This window comes from Macrotis lagotis, chromosome 5, assembly GCF_037893015.1.
Source record: "Macrotis lagotis isolate mMagLag1 chromosome 5, bilby.v1.9.chrom.fasta, whole genome shotgun sequence".
Lineage (NCBI taxonomy): Eukaryota > Metazoa > Chordata > Mammalia > Peramelemorphia > Peramelidae > Macrotis > Macrotis lagotis.
In genome coordinates this window covers 106,856,308-106,874,823 of record NC_133662.1, presented here as the reverse complement: position 1 = coordinate 106,874,823, position 18,516 = coordinate 106,856,308, and the positions used below count along the sequence as shown (strand labels likewise).

Below are 18,516 nucleotides of genomic sequence, written 5' to 3'. Positions count from 1 at the left end.
TGCCTCTGAAACCTGTAGTCTACCAGCTCCATGCCAGGAAATTGAGTCGATTTCATTTGTTTGTGTTAGGAAAATTATGAAGATCAGCTGACAAGATAAGATATGAGAAACTAAGGTCCTTTCTTGAGTTGATCTGCCAAGTATTCAAAGTCTACCTCAGAGAGTGCAACTCTTCTGAATTAGCCATGTTTTTCAAATGCCAAAAGAACAATTGCTTGAAAGACTATTTTGTGAGAACTCACATAAGGCAAGTGTTCACAAGGAGGTCAGAATAAGCAATACAAGGACACTATCAAAGTCTTGCTGAAGTTGTGAGATATGCAAATAACTGGCTTAGCAACACCCCATATCAAAAAGGCCCTGTGCTCTATGAGCAAAGCTCAAAATTGATATTAGATATGTACATTTAGAGACACCTATGTTCCAAATATTCATATGGACTCTTTGTGCCTAACCTATGGATCTCTAGATTCCAAGCTCTCCTACAGATCTAATTAGCCATAGTCAGACTCACTCTACTTTGATCCCAGCATAGTGATGTCATTTTGGTCTTCTTCAAGAACCAAGAACCACCACCAGTCAACCAACTTGAAAGTTTTCCTTTTAAGAGAGAAGCATGCAAAATGCAATATAAATGAAAATATTTAACTTCAGGTTAAATTTTAACCTAAAAAAAATTTTAACACCCCACCCGCCCCCCCAAAAAAAAATTTTTTATTGAGGGGTTGGGGGGTTGTTTAGCTAAACAGCCAAAATCATTAAGGTTGAAATATCCATAAGAAGGAAATAACACTAGAAAGGAGAGAGGCAGAGATCTTAAGGAAATGGAGAGGTGAGAAGGTAAGTAATTGAGAAGTTAAGAACAGCTAATTCTTTCCCATCATTCAGTTCAGTACTTACTCATGGTAGTTTGTGAACTTTAGTTAGAAAAAGGAACTACAACCTTGAAGGACTTGCTCATTGCATCAGTGCAACAATCAGGAACAATTTTGGGCTGTCTGCAAAGGAGAGTGCCAGCTGTATCCAGATAAGGAGCTGTGGAGTTTGAACGAAGTTCAAGGACTATTCCCTTTAATTTAGAAAAAAACAGATATCTTATTGTCTGATCTTGTCACCTCTTAGACTTCTCTTCTTTAAGGATATGATTTCTCTCTCATCACACCCAATTTGGATCAAGGTACAACATGGAAACAAAGTAAAGACTGACAGAGTACTTTCTGGGGGGGGGGAGCAAGATAGGGGGAAAAATTGTAAAACTCAAATAATATCTTTAATAAAAATTAATTTAAAAAAAGAAAAAGGAACTAGTTTTGGGAATGAAGCCATCTTTCTAGGAAAAAGAGCTTCCCTGTTCCTCTCTCATTCCTTTATACATATAAAGATGCTTTTATAAGAAAATTTATAAACTGAGGTAATTAATAAATTTTTAAAAATTTTATTTCTTTATTTAAGGCAGTGGGGTTAATTAGCCCAAGGTCACACACCTAGGTAATTATTAAGTGTCTGAGGTCATATTTGAACTCAGGTCTTTCTGATTCCAGGGCCGGTGCTCTGTCCACTGCACAACTTAGCTATCCTGATAATTAATAATTAACACTCTTTTCATCTTAGGATAGTGAAAAATACAAATACACATAATTTGGTTTTTCAATCAAAATCATTTTTGACAGAGTTTGCTTGATTTATTTAAAGAAAATTTCTGGCTCCTACTTTTCTCTTTATCATCTTCATCTTAGTTCATTTTCTTTATTTTTTCTTTCTACTTTTCTTGACAAAGCCCTTTTAGAAGGAGGAGAAAAGCCTCCTTAACCCTTTAATAAATGAAAATAAAAAGGGGTATAAATTCTAGACATTTTACGTATGACAACAGTAACTTACTGTTTTGTTATTCAGCCTTTATTATTCCCTGCTCTAAGATGTTCCTTGGAAAATATACATTCCTAATTCATGAAATACCTTTTTTGAAGGTATATCTATATTTATATAGAATCTTATAGTATAGTGCCACAAACAGTGAATTTTACATTCTCTTGCTTAGGGCATAATATGATCACTATCTTCCACTGTTTGAAATGTCATGGAGTAGTAATTGCACTTGTTCTTTCTGACCCATAAAGGCAGTTACAGGGAAGCAGATTTTGGCTTTTGTTTGGTGGGGGGACTTATAATATTTCTGACTGCCCACAAAGAGAACCCCAGAACTTTTGCTTGGAGGAGTGGGAGAAGTTGTAAGAACTCAAGTAAGTTCCCCAGGATTAGAAATTTTTAATTTGTGATAGAGTTTATAGTCTGTAATTTGGCCTTCTACGCTTTACTTGTTGACTCCCTCAGTAATTATTATTTCTGATTACAGAACTTAATAAATTCGTATTAATAAATTGTATTTGGAGTTCAAGTTTGGTAGTTGACTTTTCTGTTTGCTTTTCATTTGGCTTTTTAATTGGTTGAACAGCAGAGGGTGCTCCAGTATTATATTTTATTAGGTTATAGTTCTCAGTTAGGAATGATAGGACTTCCTTCTCATTCATCAAGTTATGGTTAATTTTTTACTATATTATTTTACTATAATATTACTATATATTATATACATACAATTAATTTTATATCATTTATTCTGAGAAGTCATCCTTAGTAAAAATGATATGGCAAACAATACCTGAAAATTTAAAAATGTCATAAAGGTCTCCTTTATTTTATTTATAAATAAATGCTTCTAACCTACAATGGACTTGTCATCTCATTCCTCTCACCACAATGAAATGATTGGGGGGATATTTTTATGCATGTCAGAAATAGAGTTCAAAGTTGAATTGAAAAATCTTTTTAATTATTTACAAATGATGACAATAATAATAGCTAGCATTTTCATAGTGCTTTAAGATATTCATATCCCTTTAAAATATCTGATTTTATCCTTACAACTACTCTGGGAGGTAGATTCTATTATTTATCCCATTTTACAAATGAAGAAACAGAGACTGAGATGCCTGTGACTTGCCCATGGCCACGCAGCTAGTATAGGTAGCATGTAAAAATGAACAAGAGTTAAATTTTAATTAGTTTGCTGAGATGCTTTTTTCCTCTCTTTTATTCTAAGATAACTCTCTCGAGTAGGGAAAGTGAAAAAATGTTTTTCAAAATGAAGATGATATAAATTTTTTTAAATTTAAATTTATTTTTATACTTGGTTCCTAACAGTAGCAAAAAAAAAAATTTGACTGAAAATAATTTTTTGATATTTGAACTGATAGGATAAGTTATTTTAATAATCAAAAATGTGTGCATCATTTAAAACTATACATATGAAAAGTCAGTTCAAAACATATGTTTGGATATGATTATTCAATATCTAAAACATTTTTCTGAAAAACCCCATTAAAAAGTACCAATCTTATATTTAGTCACATTATGATTTGTTTTATAAAAATTGAATATTTGTATATAACTTTTTAGAATTTCTTTATTCCATAAAGATGAGAGTTATTTGAAATAGAGTCTTTAAAATGCAGAAGCTAGTTTTTTCCCCCTTAACTATTTGGAGAAATGTTTATAATAGTCATAATATTTCCCAAAAATATCATCATGTAAACAGTGATCACTTACGTTCTTTTTCATATATGTATTATTTTAGGCTAAGTTTAGGTGACATTATTGATTCTACATAGTTCTTTAAAAGTTGTGGTAAAAGCAGTAATAAAATACTTAGGATAAATGACTTTAATTGGCTCTGTATTTATTGAACTTTTCATTGCTGACTGAGAGTTAATAGTAGAAATGTTATACTGTATTACATGTGGATAGTGGTTTTCTCCCCAGAAAATGAATATTGAAGCTCTGATTTATAGCAGCACTGTGTTAGACAGTAGGGATACATCAAGGTGTATAATTCAATTAAATTCAGCAATTAATCTCTTTATTGGGCCCTGGGGTAGATGTGGAGTTTAGATAAGCACATTCTGGCTCTTAGGAAATGTGCTTTCTAGTTGATATGGGGTCCTGTGAGATGAGAGAAAGATATGGATAGGAAAGGTACTATAGTGACAGCTGACAGAATATGCAAGAAATTGAATATTGGAGAATATAAGGGAGGGACAAAAAGTCAAGGCCAACTCCGAAGTGGTGAAGCTGGTACACAGAATGAATTGTTGTTTCCTTGGGGGGAGTGATGAAATTATGAATAAGGATGGGTTTAAGAGGCAAAGGAATGAGGTATTTTTTGGACATAATGAATTTGGAATGCATCTGGGAAATATCCAGCAAGCATTGGATTCCATTTGGAAATATAGGTCTGGAATTCAGGGAAGAGCTGTAGATTTGTAATAAATTTCACAATCATTCAGTCAGTAAATGTTTATTAATCACCTATTATGTGCCTAACATTGTGCTAAGCAGTAGGAAGACAAAAAGAGACAATATAAGAAGTAAAGGGGATTAAAAAAAAAAAAACCAATCCCTGCCCTCAAGGCATATATGTATAACATATCATATTACTTGCAGTCTTGGGGAGGGAAGGAAATGGAAGGAGGGAGAAAAATGTGGAACTTAAAATCTTTAAAAGAAATGAATGTTAAATTATCTTTACATGTAATTAGAAAAATTAAAGAAAAAAGGAAATAATTGCTTTTCTAAATTGAAATCTAAAAAATTTGCTAATTTGAATTTTAGTTCTAATGAAATTTATTAGCTTAATTTTAATTATTACATGTTTAAATGAAGTTTTGACTTGCAAGAACACAATTGTGGTACTAACAGGTCACTAATTTAGAGTCAGATATATTTAAAAATTATATGTATATAAACACAGGGATGGTAATTGTATACTAAAATTTTATAATATTTATAGCATATTTAATAAAGATATACATGGAGTCCAAACAGCTTTATGAAATATATCTTTAGCATAATCTGTTCATTATGCATACCAAGGTTTCAGAGGGGAGTCAGGTGGAAGAAGAAAAACCACCTGATGACTGAAAATTGTACCATGTTACCCCAGGCATGTAAACTAAATAAAATTTTGCTTTCATGTGATTTGTGACTGGACTTCCCTAAATTTTCAATGTATAATCATGTGCTGGAAATTTATTTTTATATATTGCTTTAACTGTAATTATTCACTTTTACCTAAAAATGTCCTTCTTTCATTTTTAGGCATTATCCAATTGGTTTACTGTTTGATCTGCTTGCATCAAATACAGCTCTTCCTTGGAATATCACAGTACATTTTAAGGTACAGTTTAAACAGCATTTCCCATTTTTGATTCCAGCTGAGTGAGTGATTAGGATTGGAATTAAAAAGTAAAATGAATAATTATTCTTCCTTCTGGCATTATTTTCTGGTCTTTACTATTCTTTTCTGAACTCTTGGCAAAGATATTTAAAGATTTATTATGCTTTAATAGCGCCAGTAAGGAAATAATCTTTTTGAGAATTTTTCTTCATTTCAATCAAATTCTAACCAATACTGCTTTCATTCATTCATCTTAGGGAAAGGAAGGCCAGGAGGAGGATGAATTGAAATATATTCACTGAAAAAAAGTTTTGAAAAGTGTTTTCCTCTTGGAACTTATTAAAAAATAAGAGCTTTGTGCACCATTTTTCTCCTAACATTCCTTAAAACTGTAGGTAGCATTTTTTTCTAGAAGAATTACATCTCTCACTTGCCCATTCAAGGGGGAGTCTGTGCCTATTTAGTTCCTTTCTTCATTTCCCTCTACCACATTAAAATCCTTTTTTGGAGATGAATGGAACTATTCTGTTGTACTCCTGAAAAAGAACTATCAGCTGCAGTGTAAGGGAACATGTGGTTAGGCAGCAATCTGGTGGGTAAGTTTAGGAAGTGATTGGAAGAGGATAGTGTTAATTAAGACAGTTCATATTCTTGAGTATTTCAATAATTTTCAAGGGGCTAACTATTGTGGTATAAAATTTCTATGCATTCTGAAAAGCCAATGATATAAAAAATTCAAGTAACTAAATTTTGGCTGGTAGAATTAAGTCATTAGAGGACAGTGCTGTAGTTATCTTAAGGAAAATCAGACATTTTGATACCAGGTTAGTATTGGATTTAGAGAGAGCCTACATTGCATGGGTTTTGAAACTGAATCCTGAGTTATACTCTTAAGAAAGTCATAAAGTAAAAAATTAAAAATAAAAAAATAAAAACATAAAATAACTTTCAGGTACAAGAGGTGTTCATGCCCTATTGGTAGTATTTGTAGCCTGGAGAGAATTTCATTTTTATTAAACCAAGATCTGAAGAACATAGACATTAATTTAAAAAAACAATTTTTAGCTTTGACATTCTTATGATATTGGATGAAATAAAGGTAATTTAAGAAACAAAATTAGATATTCTTTATTGTTTAGCAGTATACATAGTATCATGACTGTTGATATCTGTCTGCTGCTACTGTACATAGAAAATAATACTACTGTATAGTGCTACCATTAGTTTTTTTCTCTACCTTAATCTGTGTTTGTGTGTAGTTAATTTTACGTTTGTGCCTCCATAACTAAAACAAGAATTGAACATGAAATTTGGCCTATTGTATTTCTCCCTCTCCCACTAAAAACAAAATCAAACTAAAATTCTTTTGTTTCAAGTGACCCAAAGCCCTTCGTTTCTTCAAAGTACCTGGGGTCAAAAAGACTGCAAAAAAAAAAAAAAGCAGAGATTTTAACATTATACTATTATATCAAAAGAAAACCCAACTAAGAGAGGGGGAGGAAAGAGCTAATATTGGCAACTATTCTAAAGACTTCATTCCAAGGGTCAGGGTAAGTAGAGCCTTTGGGGGAGTAGCCCTGTCACTTTGTAGTTACTCAAGTCAATAAAATGTTAATTGAACTGAACATTTTAGGGACTCTGAAATATTAACCTCCACATATTAATTGCTGTCTTTTTATCTTAGTACTTGTATATTCTTGGGTGTGATGCATATTTATGCATTCTTTATAAGACTTTAAAATATAGCTTGTCAGATTGTTTCAAGCCATCTTCCATTTTTGGAGAAAATATTCATAGAGTATGCAACATTTTTACCATAATGATTTTCAAAGATCTGTGTTCTTTGGATATGTGCAAATTGATGATACTGACCTAGGTTTAATAAAATTAAAATAAAATTATAAATTTAAATATATAATAACTAGCTTATGTAAAAAGCAGTTTTACAATTAAAATGCTAAACTGAATAATTTCTCTTTCTTTCTTTTGACTAGAGAAATCACTTTAAGATTTATTTCCCCAACCTTAACATTAAATTTAGAATTTTGATGAAGTCCATATCCCCTAGGATTAGTTCCAGTAGTGGTGTCTTGCTTGTGCCTGAATCCTATTCCTACCTTTTAGATGGCCATGGAAACTTTTATTACAGTATCCAAGCCTAAATGTTGGTAAACACAAAGCTTTACTGAGTATGTAGGTGCATGGCTCCTAAGTCAAGATTAAACTATAAGCTTCCCACCATTTCATCTATCCCTATCTCATAGACCTCTGTCTTTGAAAGCTTTGTGGGACTCGACATATGTGGGATTCCACAGCTTGACTGCCATTGTAATTTTAATTGGAAATATTTTTGACTCTGGGAATTTTATAATTAGCCTCCATAGAGGTTGTACTCTGATTGATTACCTCAGCAAAAAAAAGCATTATAGAGAGAAGGGGATGCTTAGTGCATCAAATTTCAGAGAGAACTGGAGGGGGTTATATTTAGGGCACGGGCAGAGGGATTATCTGAGATAAGGGGGGCCCTCTCAAAAACTAAGAATGGAAAGCAGGTAAAGGGGTAGAATTAGATAGTTTTTGGTGTGTGTGTATTTTATACACACACACACACACACACACACACACACACACACACATATATACATATACATATGAGTAGAAACACTGAATTAGTTATTTCAAGTTTTTATTTTGATATTTGCTTAACCTGTGTGTACACACACACACACACACACACACATCTTCCTTCATCTCTCTTTCAGCCTTTCCCTCCCTAGGCCCAAGCTCCTCTTCCCTCCTCCCCTGCCCTGGTAAAATTTAAATTGTCTAACAGTAAAGGCTGTTTCAGGTTTAGTTCTGTGTTTTTAATGTCTAATACAGTGCCAGTTACATTTATAATAGATATTTGGTAAGTATCCATTAAATTTAAATAAAAGTGAGTTGATCTGCTGAAAAAATAGTAGGTAGAGTTAGGAACTTGAAGAGATTATTGTGAATATGGGATCATATATGTGTGTATTTGTTTTTACACATATCTTTTACACATACCTTTGGTCATGCCATCATCACTACTAGGTCTGAATCCCAAAAATTTTTTAAAAAAGAGAATAGGATATATTTATACAAAAATATTTATAGTAGCTCTTTTGAATTGGAAATCAAAGTGATGCCCATCAGTTGAGGAATACAAGTTGTGGCATGTGATTGTAATGTAATATCATACTATAAAATGACAATCAGAAAACTTGTAAAGACTTATATGAACTGCTCCAAAGTGAAGTTAACAGAACTATCCTCAGTAACAGTAACATTGTACACAGAAGAATTGAATGACTTAGCTATTCTTTAAGACAATCCCAAAGGACTCATGATGAAAAATGCTTTCTGCCTTCAGAGAAAGAACTGATGTTGTCTGAATAAGTATACTACTTACATCCCTCCCTTCCTTTCTTCCTTCTTTGCTTGCTTTCTTTCTTCCATTCATGTCATTTTATACAAAATTACTAATATGAATATGTTTTACATGATTATACATGTATAACCTGTATCAAATTGCTTACTGTCCAGATTAGGGGGACAGGGTGGATAAAGGGGCAGGGAAGGGAAGGAGAGATAGAATTTGGAACTCAAAACTTTTCTTCTTAAAGTTATTTATTTGTTTGTTTGTTTGTTTATTTATTTATTTTGATTTTTGCAATTTCCCCCCAATCTTGCTTCCCTGCTCCCTTCCCCTGCAAAAGGCAGCCTGTTAGTCTTTACATTGTTTCCATGGTATACAGTGATCTAAGTTGAATGTGATGAGAGAGAAGCCATATCCTTAAGGAAGAATAATAAAGTATAAGAGATAGCAAAATTATATAATAAGATAATGTTTTTTTAAAATTAAAGGTAATTGTTTTTGGACTTCATTCAAACCCCACAATTTTTCTGGATACAGATGGTATTCTCCATTCCCCAGAGTTGTGCCTGATTGTTGCACTGATGGAATGAGCAAGTCCATTAAGGTTGATCATGACCCCCATGTTATTGTTAGGGTGTACAATGTTCTTCTGGTTCTGCTCATCTCACTCAGCATCAGGAGCTCAAAACTTTTAAAAAAAACCCAACATTTAAAAAATTTGTAATTGGGGAGAATAATTTTAAAAAAATAGAACATTCCCTTATTAATAGGAAAGCTATCTTTTAACTTTGGCATCATGGTACTGATATAATATTTGCATTTGATCAGGGTTTATATTATTAGTCATTACGTAGAATAGTCTTTTTTGCTGTGCTTTATCATTTTATACAAGATTTACTGTGTTTCTGTGAATTTTTCATATTTGTCATTCCTCATGTCACAAAAATATACATATAATTTGTTAAACTATTCCTGAAAGGATACATTCCCCGCCCCCAGATTTTTATGACTACAGATGATGTTTGTATGAAAATTTTTGTGCATATGGGTCTTTTCTGACTGTCTATAACCATCTTGAGATATATATACTTATAGAAGAGAAATCTTTGGATCAGAGAATTATTTAATAACTTTTCATTGTATAATAAAATATCTCTCCAACAGTTAATTTTTCCCATCTTTTTGGTTCTTTACTAACTTGATGGCTGGAAGTCTGTCAGGCACATTTTGAAATCAGATATAACTGTAAAGGAATTGCACCTGTCTTGTGCCTTAGCCCAGGTGGTGCACATGAGCAGTGTTCAATAAATGTATATTGGCTACCCTGGCTTATTCCCTGAATAGAATCCTTAACATGGAAACTCAAAAGATAAGAAAAATGTACACAAGTATGTCTGCATGATCATTCATTAGGTACTGCAGGAGGATGACTTATTGGTATGTCAATAGAAAAAAAAGTAACATGTTCTCTTGGGCCAGGCCTTTAAGGATCCTAGAGATGGTGAAATTCCACAATTCAAGGGGTGGCCTTGTTCTTTTTGAATTGTTTTAGGAGAAGGAAAGAAGGGTTAAGGAAGAAGGGGAGGGAAACTTAGAAGTGAAGGGCATGCAAGCATGGAGGAAGTATGAGGGTGATATATGTCTGACAAGCCTCATTTTCATCGATATTAGACAAAATAAGTAGAACATATATAAAAACACAGAAGGTAAACTCATTGAACAGAAGGAAAATAGATGCTCAGGATGGGGAAAGGGTTAAGTGGTATGGCAGGAGCAGTGAAGGAATGACAGTCCTAGGCAAAACAAACTACATTAAAGATGAGTTTTTGTTTAGGAGAAAAACCTTAATTGTTTTTGAAACTACTACAAAATTTCTTTAATATAGTTTGGGCCCTTTTTTTTTCCTCCTCTTCCATTTGGGGCCTAACTCATCCCAGCTCATTCTCTGTTTAAGATGGGGATATTGCCAGTTCAGTAGGGGGCTATCCATCTGACTGCATATCATAATCTGACCGGTAGTTATTCTTTATTCTCTTTTTTAACCTTTCTTTTTTATCCCTAAGCTTAAAACAATACTTATATATGGTGGGCATTCTAATGACTGCTTGTTGACTCTTAAGACTTCAGTTTTGGCATTCTGTACAAGAGTGGTGAGCATTTTAATTACTATACATATCCTTTTTATTCACTACTTGTTAACAATTTTTGGAGAATCACTCAAAATTAATTTTTGTATCTATTAAGGAATCTTGAATGATCTTAATATGGGAGATAACTTAAAATGGGAGATAACTTATGGAGAAAAGTATTTGATGTTTATATTTTCTTTATTGAATCAGAATCTTTTTATGGTCATTTAGCAAAAAGATATAAAGGGATCTTATATTTCCTGCCTCTTTAGTCCATTGTATAACTTTAAAGATGTGATCAGCTATAGAATACTCACATGTAAGAATTATCATTTAAAATTGTGTTATTTCTCTAGTCAGTCATTAAACCTTTATGAAGTATTTACTCTGTTCAAAGCACTGAGCTGAGTTCTGAGGGAAAGAAGAAAGACAAAAACAGCCCTTGACCTCTAGAAGCTTATATTCTAAAGGGAGAGATGACATGCAAGTAACTAGATAACATACATGATATGTATAGATGGGTTAGAAGCAATGACATTTTACTTAAGATGGTCTTTAAGTAAGTGTAGAAGGAAGTCAAGGAACACAAGAGGTGGACATAATAGAGCAGAGAATTCAAAGAGTAAGAGGCAGCCTAGGTAGGGTCTTAGATGACTTGGAACTCAAGTTAAAGGAATTAAAGGTAGGCCCATACACTAGCACCTAGAGTGTAGAAAGGAGTAAAGTTTAAGAAGTCAGAAAGATCAGAAGGGTCCAGGTTACAAAAGATACAAAACAGTAGTTTTTATTTAATCCTTGAAGGTATAAGGGAGCCAGCAGAACTCATTCAGTAAGGGGGTATGTGGTCAAATCTATACTTTAGAAAAATAAACTGAATGAAGAACAGATTGGAGTAGGGAGAGAATTGAGGGAAGCATTCAATGAGGACTAAGTAATCTAGGCATGAGGTAAGAGCACTTGTTCTAAGGTTGTGACTTTTTTGAGTTGAAAAAATGGAATATATGCAAGAAATGTTGTGAGGGTAGAAACTCTTGAGTTTTTAATTTAATTACTATGCATCTTTTCTTTGTAGGTATTTAATAAATAATTTGTTGACTTGATTTTGATTTATATAGTATAAAGACATATATATTATATATAATTTTGGCATATGGCAGGTAACTTAAAAAATATTTGGAGTTGGATTGAAATAGTTGCTGTATTGAACTGGTAAAAAGTAGTAAAAAAAACTGAGAAAAAATACTATAGGACATTTTGTATATTTAAAATTGCAGTATATTTTTTTTTCCTGTTCATGACATCACATTTTTCAGGTTTTTGTGAACTCGAGAAATAAAGCATCCTCTTTCTACAGCAGTTTTTATTGTTATTGTACAGGGAGGCTTGTGTGGTTTTTTAAAAGGTTATAGAAGACTTAATTATTGTTATGTCAGTCTCCAGTTAAAAAAACTGAAGAAGTGTAAACTCTTATTTAAATATAAACCAAGTCAGGGAAATAAGGAGGAAAGAAGAAAGGGTAATTTTATTAATGTGGGGATAAATTACAATTTCCATATGATTATTTCACTTACTTTATATTGCCTATCTTTTGATTTTCTTTTTTTCTTATGCAATAGAGTTTTCCAGAGAAAGATCTTCTTCATTGTCCGTCTAAGGATACAATTGAAGCCCATTTTATGTCTTGTATGAAAGAAGCTGATGCTTTAAAGCATAAAAGTCAAGTCATCAATGAAATGCAGAAAAAGGATCATAAACAACTCTGGATGGGATTACAAAATGGTAAATATAGACTATTCTCTTTGAAACCCTTTAGAAATGATTTTACTTTAATTTTTTTTCTCATTATTAAATTTAATTTAATTCAGAAGGCAAAACAAATGCTCAAACTGAAAACAAAGTGTGTCCCCCCTGAAAACAGTTGAACATAATATGAAGATAAAAGATCAGGTCATGCCACCATGTAGTTTTATAGTTTACCATTTGTTAAAAATAAAGTCTGTGGGTTTTAATAAACTAGTACCACCATTATTCATTTTATTTGGCATTTATTTTGTTGCCATTTAATGTTATGAATTTCATAGCTGTAAGTCAGTGTTATTTTATATCTGCTTTCTTCCCTCTACATCAGTGGGTCAAACTCAAATAGAAATACAAATTAAACTTAATCCCTCTGGGTCACATTTTGACTTAGAAAATTGCTTATTATTTTGTATTTTTGTTCTTCTGTATTTTTATTTATTCATATTGTTAGATATTTTCTAATTACATTTTAATCTGGTTTGGGCAGGCCACAGTATATTTGACACCTCCGTTTTATCTTTCTTATGTTTTTTCATGTTGATTTGAATTCTTTGTATCTGTTCTAATTGTCCAGTGATATACTCTTAGTTTTTGTACCATCGTTTATTATAGGCATTCTTTGGTCACCAGGCACAAATTTTGTATCCAGCCCTTTAACATTTATAGATGGTACTGTGTGTATGCTTCTGCAAAGAAAAGGCTTTTCTCTCTCTTTTTAAGAAAAATTTATTTATTTAAGAATATAGGGTTAAGTGGCTTGCCCAAGGTCACACAGCTAGGCAATTATTAAGTGCCTGAGATCAGATTTGAATTCAGGTCCTCCTGACTCCAGGGCTAGTTCTCTATCCACTGCTCCACCTAGCTGCCCATGCAAAGCCTTTTCTTCCTGTCTCCTATCTTCTTGGTTTAAGCTAGTAGTGTGATGACTGGTTCCTTTAAAGGGCTTGAACTTGTAAGATTCCATGTTGTTTTCCAAAATAATTCTATCATTTTGCAGCTCCACAAAAAAAAAAACTAGTGTGACCCTACTAAAGCTAGTAAGCATTTTTCCCCCATCTTTTATATCTTTGCCAATTTGATAGATAGTTCTCTGATTTAAGGGGTTGTTAATTGATTCTATTTTTCTTTCAAAAAAATGCCTCTTCATATTCATTTACTATACTTGTCATATATATTTGCTATATCTGTCTTGTATGTCATGGCTCTTAAATTTAATAATCTATAATTTGTACAAACATTAGACTTTTATCAAAGGTGATCCATGCAAAATTTTTCATTCTTTACCTTTTCCTATTTTTAACTACATTACTTTTATTTGTGAAAATACATTTTATTCTTATAGAATTGGAATATTTTGTCTTAAATTTTCCTTTATAAGATGACCTGTTAAAAGTTTTTTCCAATACACATTTATGAAAGATATAACTTTATATTCTCTCCTTTTATCATATATCTTTTATATTTAGATTACTTATACATTTGGAATTTATTGTGGTATACAATATAAGATACTTATCTAAACTTATTTTCTGCTAAACGTCAATCCAGATTTTGATGAATAATGAGTTCCTTTGCCAGTAATTTGTGTTCTTAGGTTTTTTAGACACTTTAACTCTTTGATTTGATTTAAATTCTTATATCTTTTACTCATTTACTTTTATTTTTTAAAAAAATTACTACCGTATTACCAAATTTACTATTTTCAAATATAGCTTGAACTCTTATAATAAAACTATTGCCCCTTCTTTCTTACCTTAAAAAAACCACACATTTCCTTTGATGTTCTTGTTCTTCATTAATTTTGTTGTTTTATTAGATTAGTATATAAAATATAGAGATTAATTGGATGATTTTTCATTGAATTAGCCTAGTGTAGGCATGAATCTTAAATATCTTTTTAAATCTATTTGTTTTTCAACTCTCTCTTTCCTCTTGCTACCCTTTTCCAGTAGAGCACCAAACAAAACCCTCATAAGTAAACATATCTGTATGATTGTGTGTATGTGTGTGTGTGTGTGTGTGTGTGGTGTTTCTCATTTTGAGGTGTGTGTGTGTGTGTGTGTGTGTGTGTGTGTGTGTTTCTCATTCTGAGTTTTAAGTCCATCACTGCTCCAGCAGGTAGTAGTTAATATGATTTTATTTTTATTTTACTAGACTCACAATTTGTCATTGCATTAATCAGAGTTCTTAAAGTTTTTACAAGTTGTTTTTCCCTATAATGTTGTCATTGTGGAAATTCTTTTAGTTTTGCTTGTTTCTCTCTGTTCAAGATCATAAAGGTCTTTGCATTTTACTCTCAAATTGTCCATTTTATCATTTTTTATGGCACAGTGATAGTCCATTACATTCATATATAATAATTTGTTTAGCTGTTCCCCAGTAAGTGGGTACCTCCTTGGTTTTCAGTTTTTGGGTACTAGGAAAAAGCTGCTATAATTACAAGATATACCAAGTCTTACAGTCTTAAACTTTAATACTTTACAAGCTATTTATTATTTTCCTCTTTTTTTATATTTGCCAATATGATCTCATATCAATAAAAATTGTTTTGTAGTTGCATTTATGCAAATCTGATATATATCTTGCTAGGTTAACCTCTAGGTATTTAATGCATTTTGTTGTAATTTGAAATGACATTTCTGTTTCTGTTGAGTTTTTCCAGTTTTTACTGATACTGTTTAGAAATGTCTAATGGAGAAGGCTAGGTTGCGCAGTGGATAGAACACTGGCCCCGGAGTCAGGAGTACCTGAGTTCAAATCCGGTCTCAAACACTAAATAATTACCTAGCTGTGTGGCCTTGGGCAAGTCACTTAACCCCATTGCCTAGTAAAAACCTAGAAAAATAAAAAATAGAAATGCCCAATGGCTATTAATTAATTGAAAAGAAATATTCTATTCATTTGTTTAATGTGAAGATAACAGTGCTTTTCATTTTTTCCCCTATAAGTACTTAGTTTTTAGCATTTTTATAAAATTAGAGAACATTCAGTAAATTTTGGGTGTATATGCTCCATTACTTGCTGTTCTGAAAACTAATGCAAATCAGATATTAGAACATTTTGGATACATATATACATGTACATATATGTAAAAAGCCTTAAACGGTTTCTCACTGCCTTCTGAATTGTTATTGTTGTTTATCCATTGTGCTTGAAGAAATCCCAAATGATATCATGTTGGGGTCAGTGTCCAGTGTGACTGATCAGACCAGTAGGAGTTCAGTGGCTATACCAGAGGTCAGGCACAAATAAGTCTGTATGGATATTTGGGGTGGAGATGTCTCTAAATTTGCTTTTCTTTTGAGCTACTACTACTATTCTATTTTGCTTATGGAGCATAGCACCTTCTCTGATGAGGGCATGCTATACTCGACAGTCTTATACCAGTTTCTCCTGTATCTTATAATCAATATCAAAGTTCTTTAGAGAGAACTTGATAAAGCATAAGCAACTGACTGGTAGCCTATATAGTTATGTGGTATTCTGTGCTCTGCCAAATTACTGTTCTTTCCACCACCTATCCCCTTCTCCTCTCTAGTCTTTGTACATTTTCTCATGCTTCCCTCAAACTTCCATGCTCAGTACTACTTCCTCTGTTGAGCCTTACCTGATCCGCTACTATTGCTACCTTCACAAGAAAGTTGTTCTTCATCAAATTTCTTATTTTGACTGCCTTTCTTGCACTTATTTTACGTATGTGATCTTTGTTATCTTTAGGACAAAGACTAAGTAATATATTTTCATATCCACCATGATATAAAACATATAACTTTTTATTTGTTTCTGACATTAAAGGAATATTTTTAGCATACTTGTGATTGAAGGAAAATCTCTTCTGAGGGATATTAGATAAAGACATGGAATCTGGAATAGAAGATAGAGATATTAAAATTAACTCATTTGGCTGTGAGAAAGAGTTATCGAGAGAACTGTTAGAAATATGTAGACCAGAAATGAAAAGTCTTTTTTTTCTTTTATTAAAGATTTTATTTTGAGTTTTAAAGTTTTCCCCCCCAATCCACCGGAAAGCAATCTGTGAGTCTTTATTTTGTTTACATGTTGTACATTGATCCAAATTGAGTGTGATGAGAGAGAAATCATATCCTTAAGTAAGAAACAAAAAGTATAAGAGATAACAAGATCAGACAATAAAGATATATTTTTTTCCTAAATTAAAGGGAATAGTCCTTGAACTTTGTTCAAACTCCATGGCTCTTTCTCTGGCTGCAGATGGTATTCTCCATTGCAGACAGCCCCAAATTGTCCCTGATTGTTGCATTGATGGAACGATCAAGTTTATCAAGCTTGATCATCACCCCCATGTTGCTGTTAGGGTATACAGTGTTTTTCTGGTTCTGCTCATCTCACTCAGCATCACTTCATGCAAATCCCTCCAGGCATCCCTGAATTCACACCCCTCCTGGTTTCTAATAGAAGAGTCGTGTTCCATGACATACATATACCACAGTTTGCTTAACCATTCTCCAATTGAAGGACATTTACTTGATTTCCAATTCTTTGCCACCACAAATAGGGATGTTATGAATATTTTTATACAAGGGAGTTTTTACCCATTTTCATCATCTCTTTAGGGTATAGACCCAGTAATGGTATTGCTGGATCAAAGGGTATGCTCATTTTTGTTGCCCTTTGGGCGTAGTTCCAAATTTCTCTCCAGAAAGGTTGGATGAGTTCACAGCTCCACCAACAGTGTAATAGTGTCCCCGATTTCCTACAACCCTTCCAGCAATGATCATTATCCTTTCTGGTCATATTTGCCAGTCTGAGAGGTGTGAGGTGGTACCCCAGAGAAGCTTTAATTTGCACAGAAATGAAAAGTCTTGAAATTCAGTTTGATTATCATAGATCTGACATAAAGGGCAAGAACATCCATCTCCCTTTTCTTTAAATTTTATTTAAGACAATGGAGTTAAGTGACTCGCCCAAGGTCATACAGCTAGGCAATAATTAAATACCTGAGACTAGATTTGAATTCAGGTCCTCCTGACTCTAGGGCAAGTGCTCTATCCACTGAGCAACCTAGCTGCCCCAAGGACAAGAACATCTAAGAGAATGTTTTGGGGGGGTGTTTTGAAGAACAATAGTCAAAATTAGGAAAGACTTTTTGAATTTATTTTTAATAAGTTGGAGATGTATAATTTCTATGTCGAGAATATTGAAAGTATTGTAGCTGTGAAATAATCTAAACCAAGACCTCAGATTCTGTTAGTATTTTGAAGAGAGAAAGATAGTGGGAGCCAGCAAGCAAACAACTATGTAGAAACAAGTTGCCTACAGGTGAAATTAAAGATAATCTCAGAAAGACCTCGCATTAACAGGCACTGAGAAAGGCTTCTTGTAGAAGAGACTTTAACTGAGACTTAAGGGAAACCAGAAAATTCTTTATATATTTCTATTCGACTTTTGATTATTAGGCAGGCTTTTGCTTAAAAATACAAAACAATCAGTAACTTACTATTTATATGAAAAAGTCACAGGCTGTTAATAATATAACTCTTGGTTAACTATAGGTGAAGATTTGTCATAATTATGACATAGCAGATGGTACAGTTCTTTTGAGAAGGGCACCTGTCTTTAGAACATAACAACTAAATGAAAAGTTTAAATATTATTGAATACTTTCAAATGCTAATTTTAATTTCCCAGACCTCTGTGAAAGAGAAATAAGTAAAGCTTGTGAAACTAAGAAAACTCTTTTAAGACATTCTGAGCTTTCAGTGTGTTTTTAATAGGTTTTCATTTTAGATCTAACGATTTTTAACCTCCCTGTGAAACATAGTTGATGACCACAAAAAAGAAAAGAAAGTACCATTTGTATTAGCAACAAGACAGTTATCACTACATCTGCAAGTTTGTTTTTCTATGAAACTTCAAGCAATTTTCTTAAAATCCTTCTTACTTTTTCAGATGCTATTTATTTAAATTTTATTAGATAT

General features: G+C 32.6%; 1 protein-coding gene across 6 annotated transcripts in view; it reads left to right on the top strand.

Moving 5' to 3' along the window:
* Positions 1–18,516, top strand: part of ATG5 (autophagy related 5) — a 164,283-nt gene that overhangs the window by 20,636 nt on the left and 125,131 nt on the right. For all 6 annotated transcript variants that reach the window (XR_012468504.1, XM_074187264.1, XM_074187267.1 and 3 more), the window contains 2 exons: positions 5,152–5,230; positions 12,376–12,538. Coding sequence is in view for 5 of the 6 variants with exons in the window: in XM_074187264.1 (XP_074043365.1) it covers positions 5,152–5,230; positions 12,376–12,538 (242 nt within the window). In the remaining variant the exon portion in view is untranslated. The remainder of the gene's footprint in view (positions 1–5,151; positions 5,231–12,375; positions 12,539–18,516) is intronic.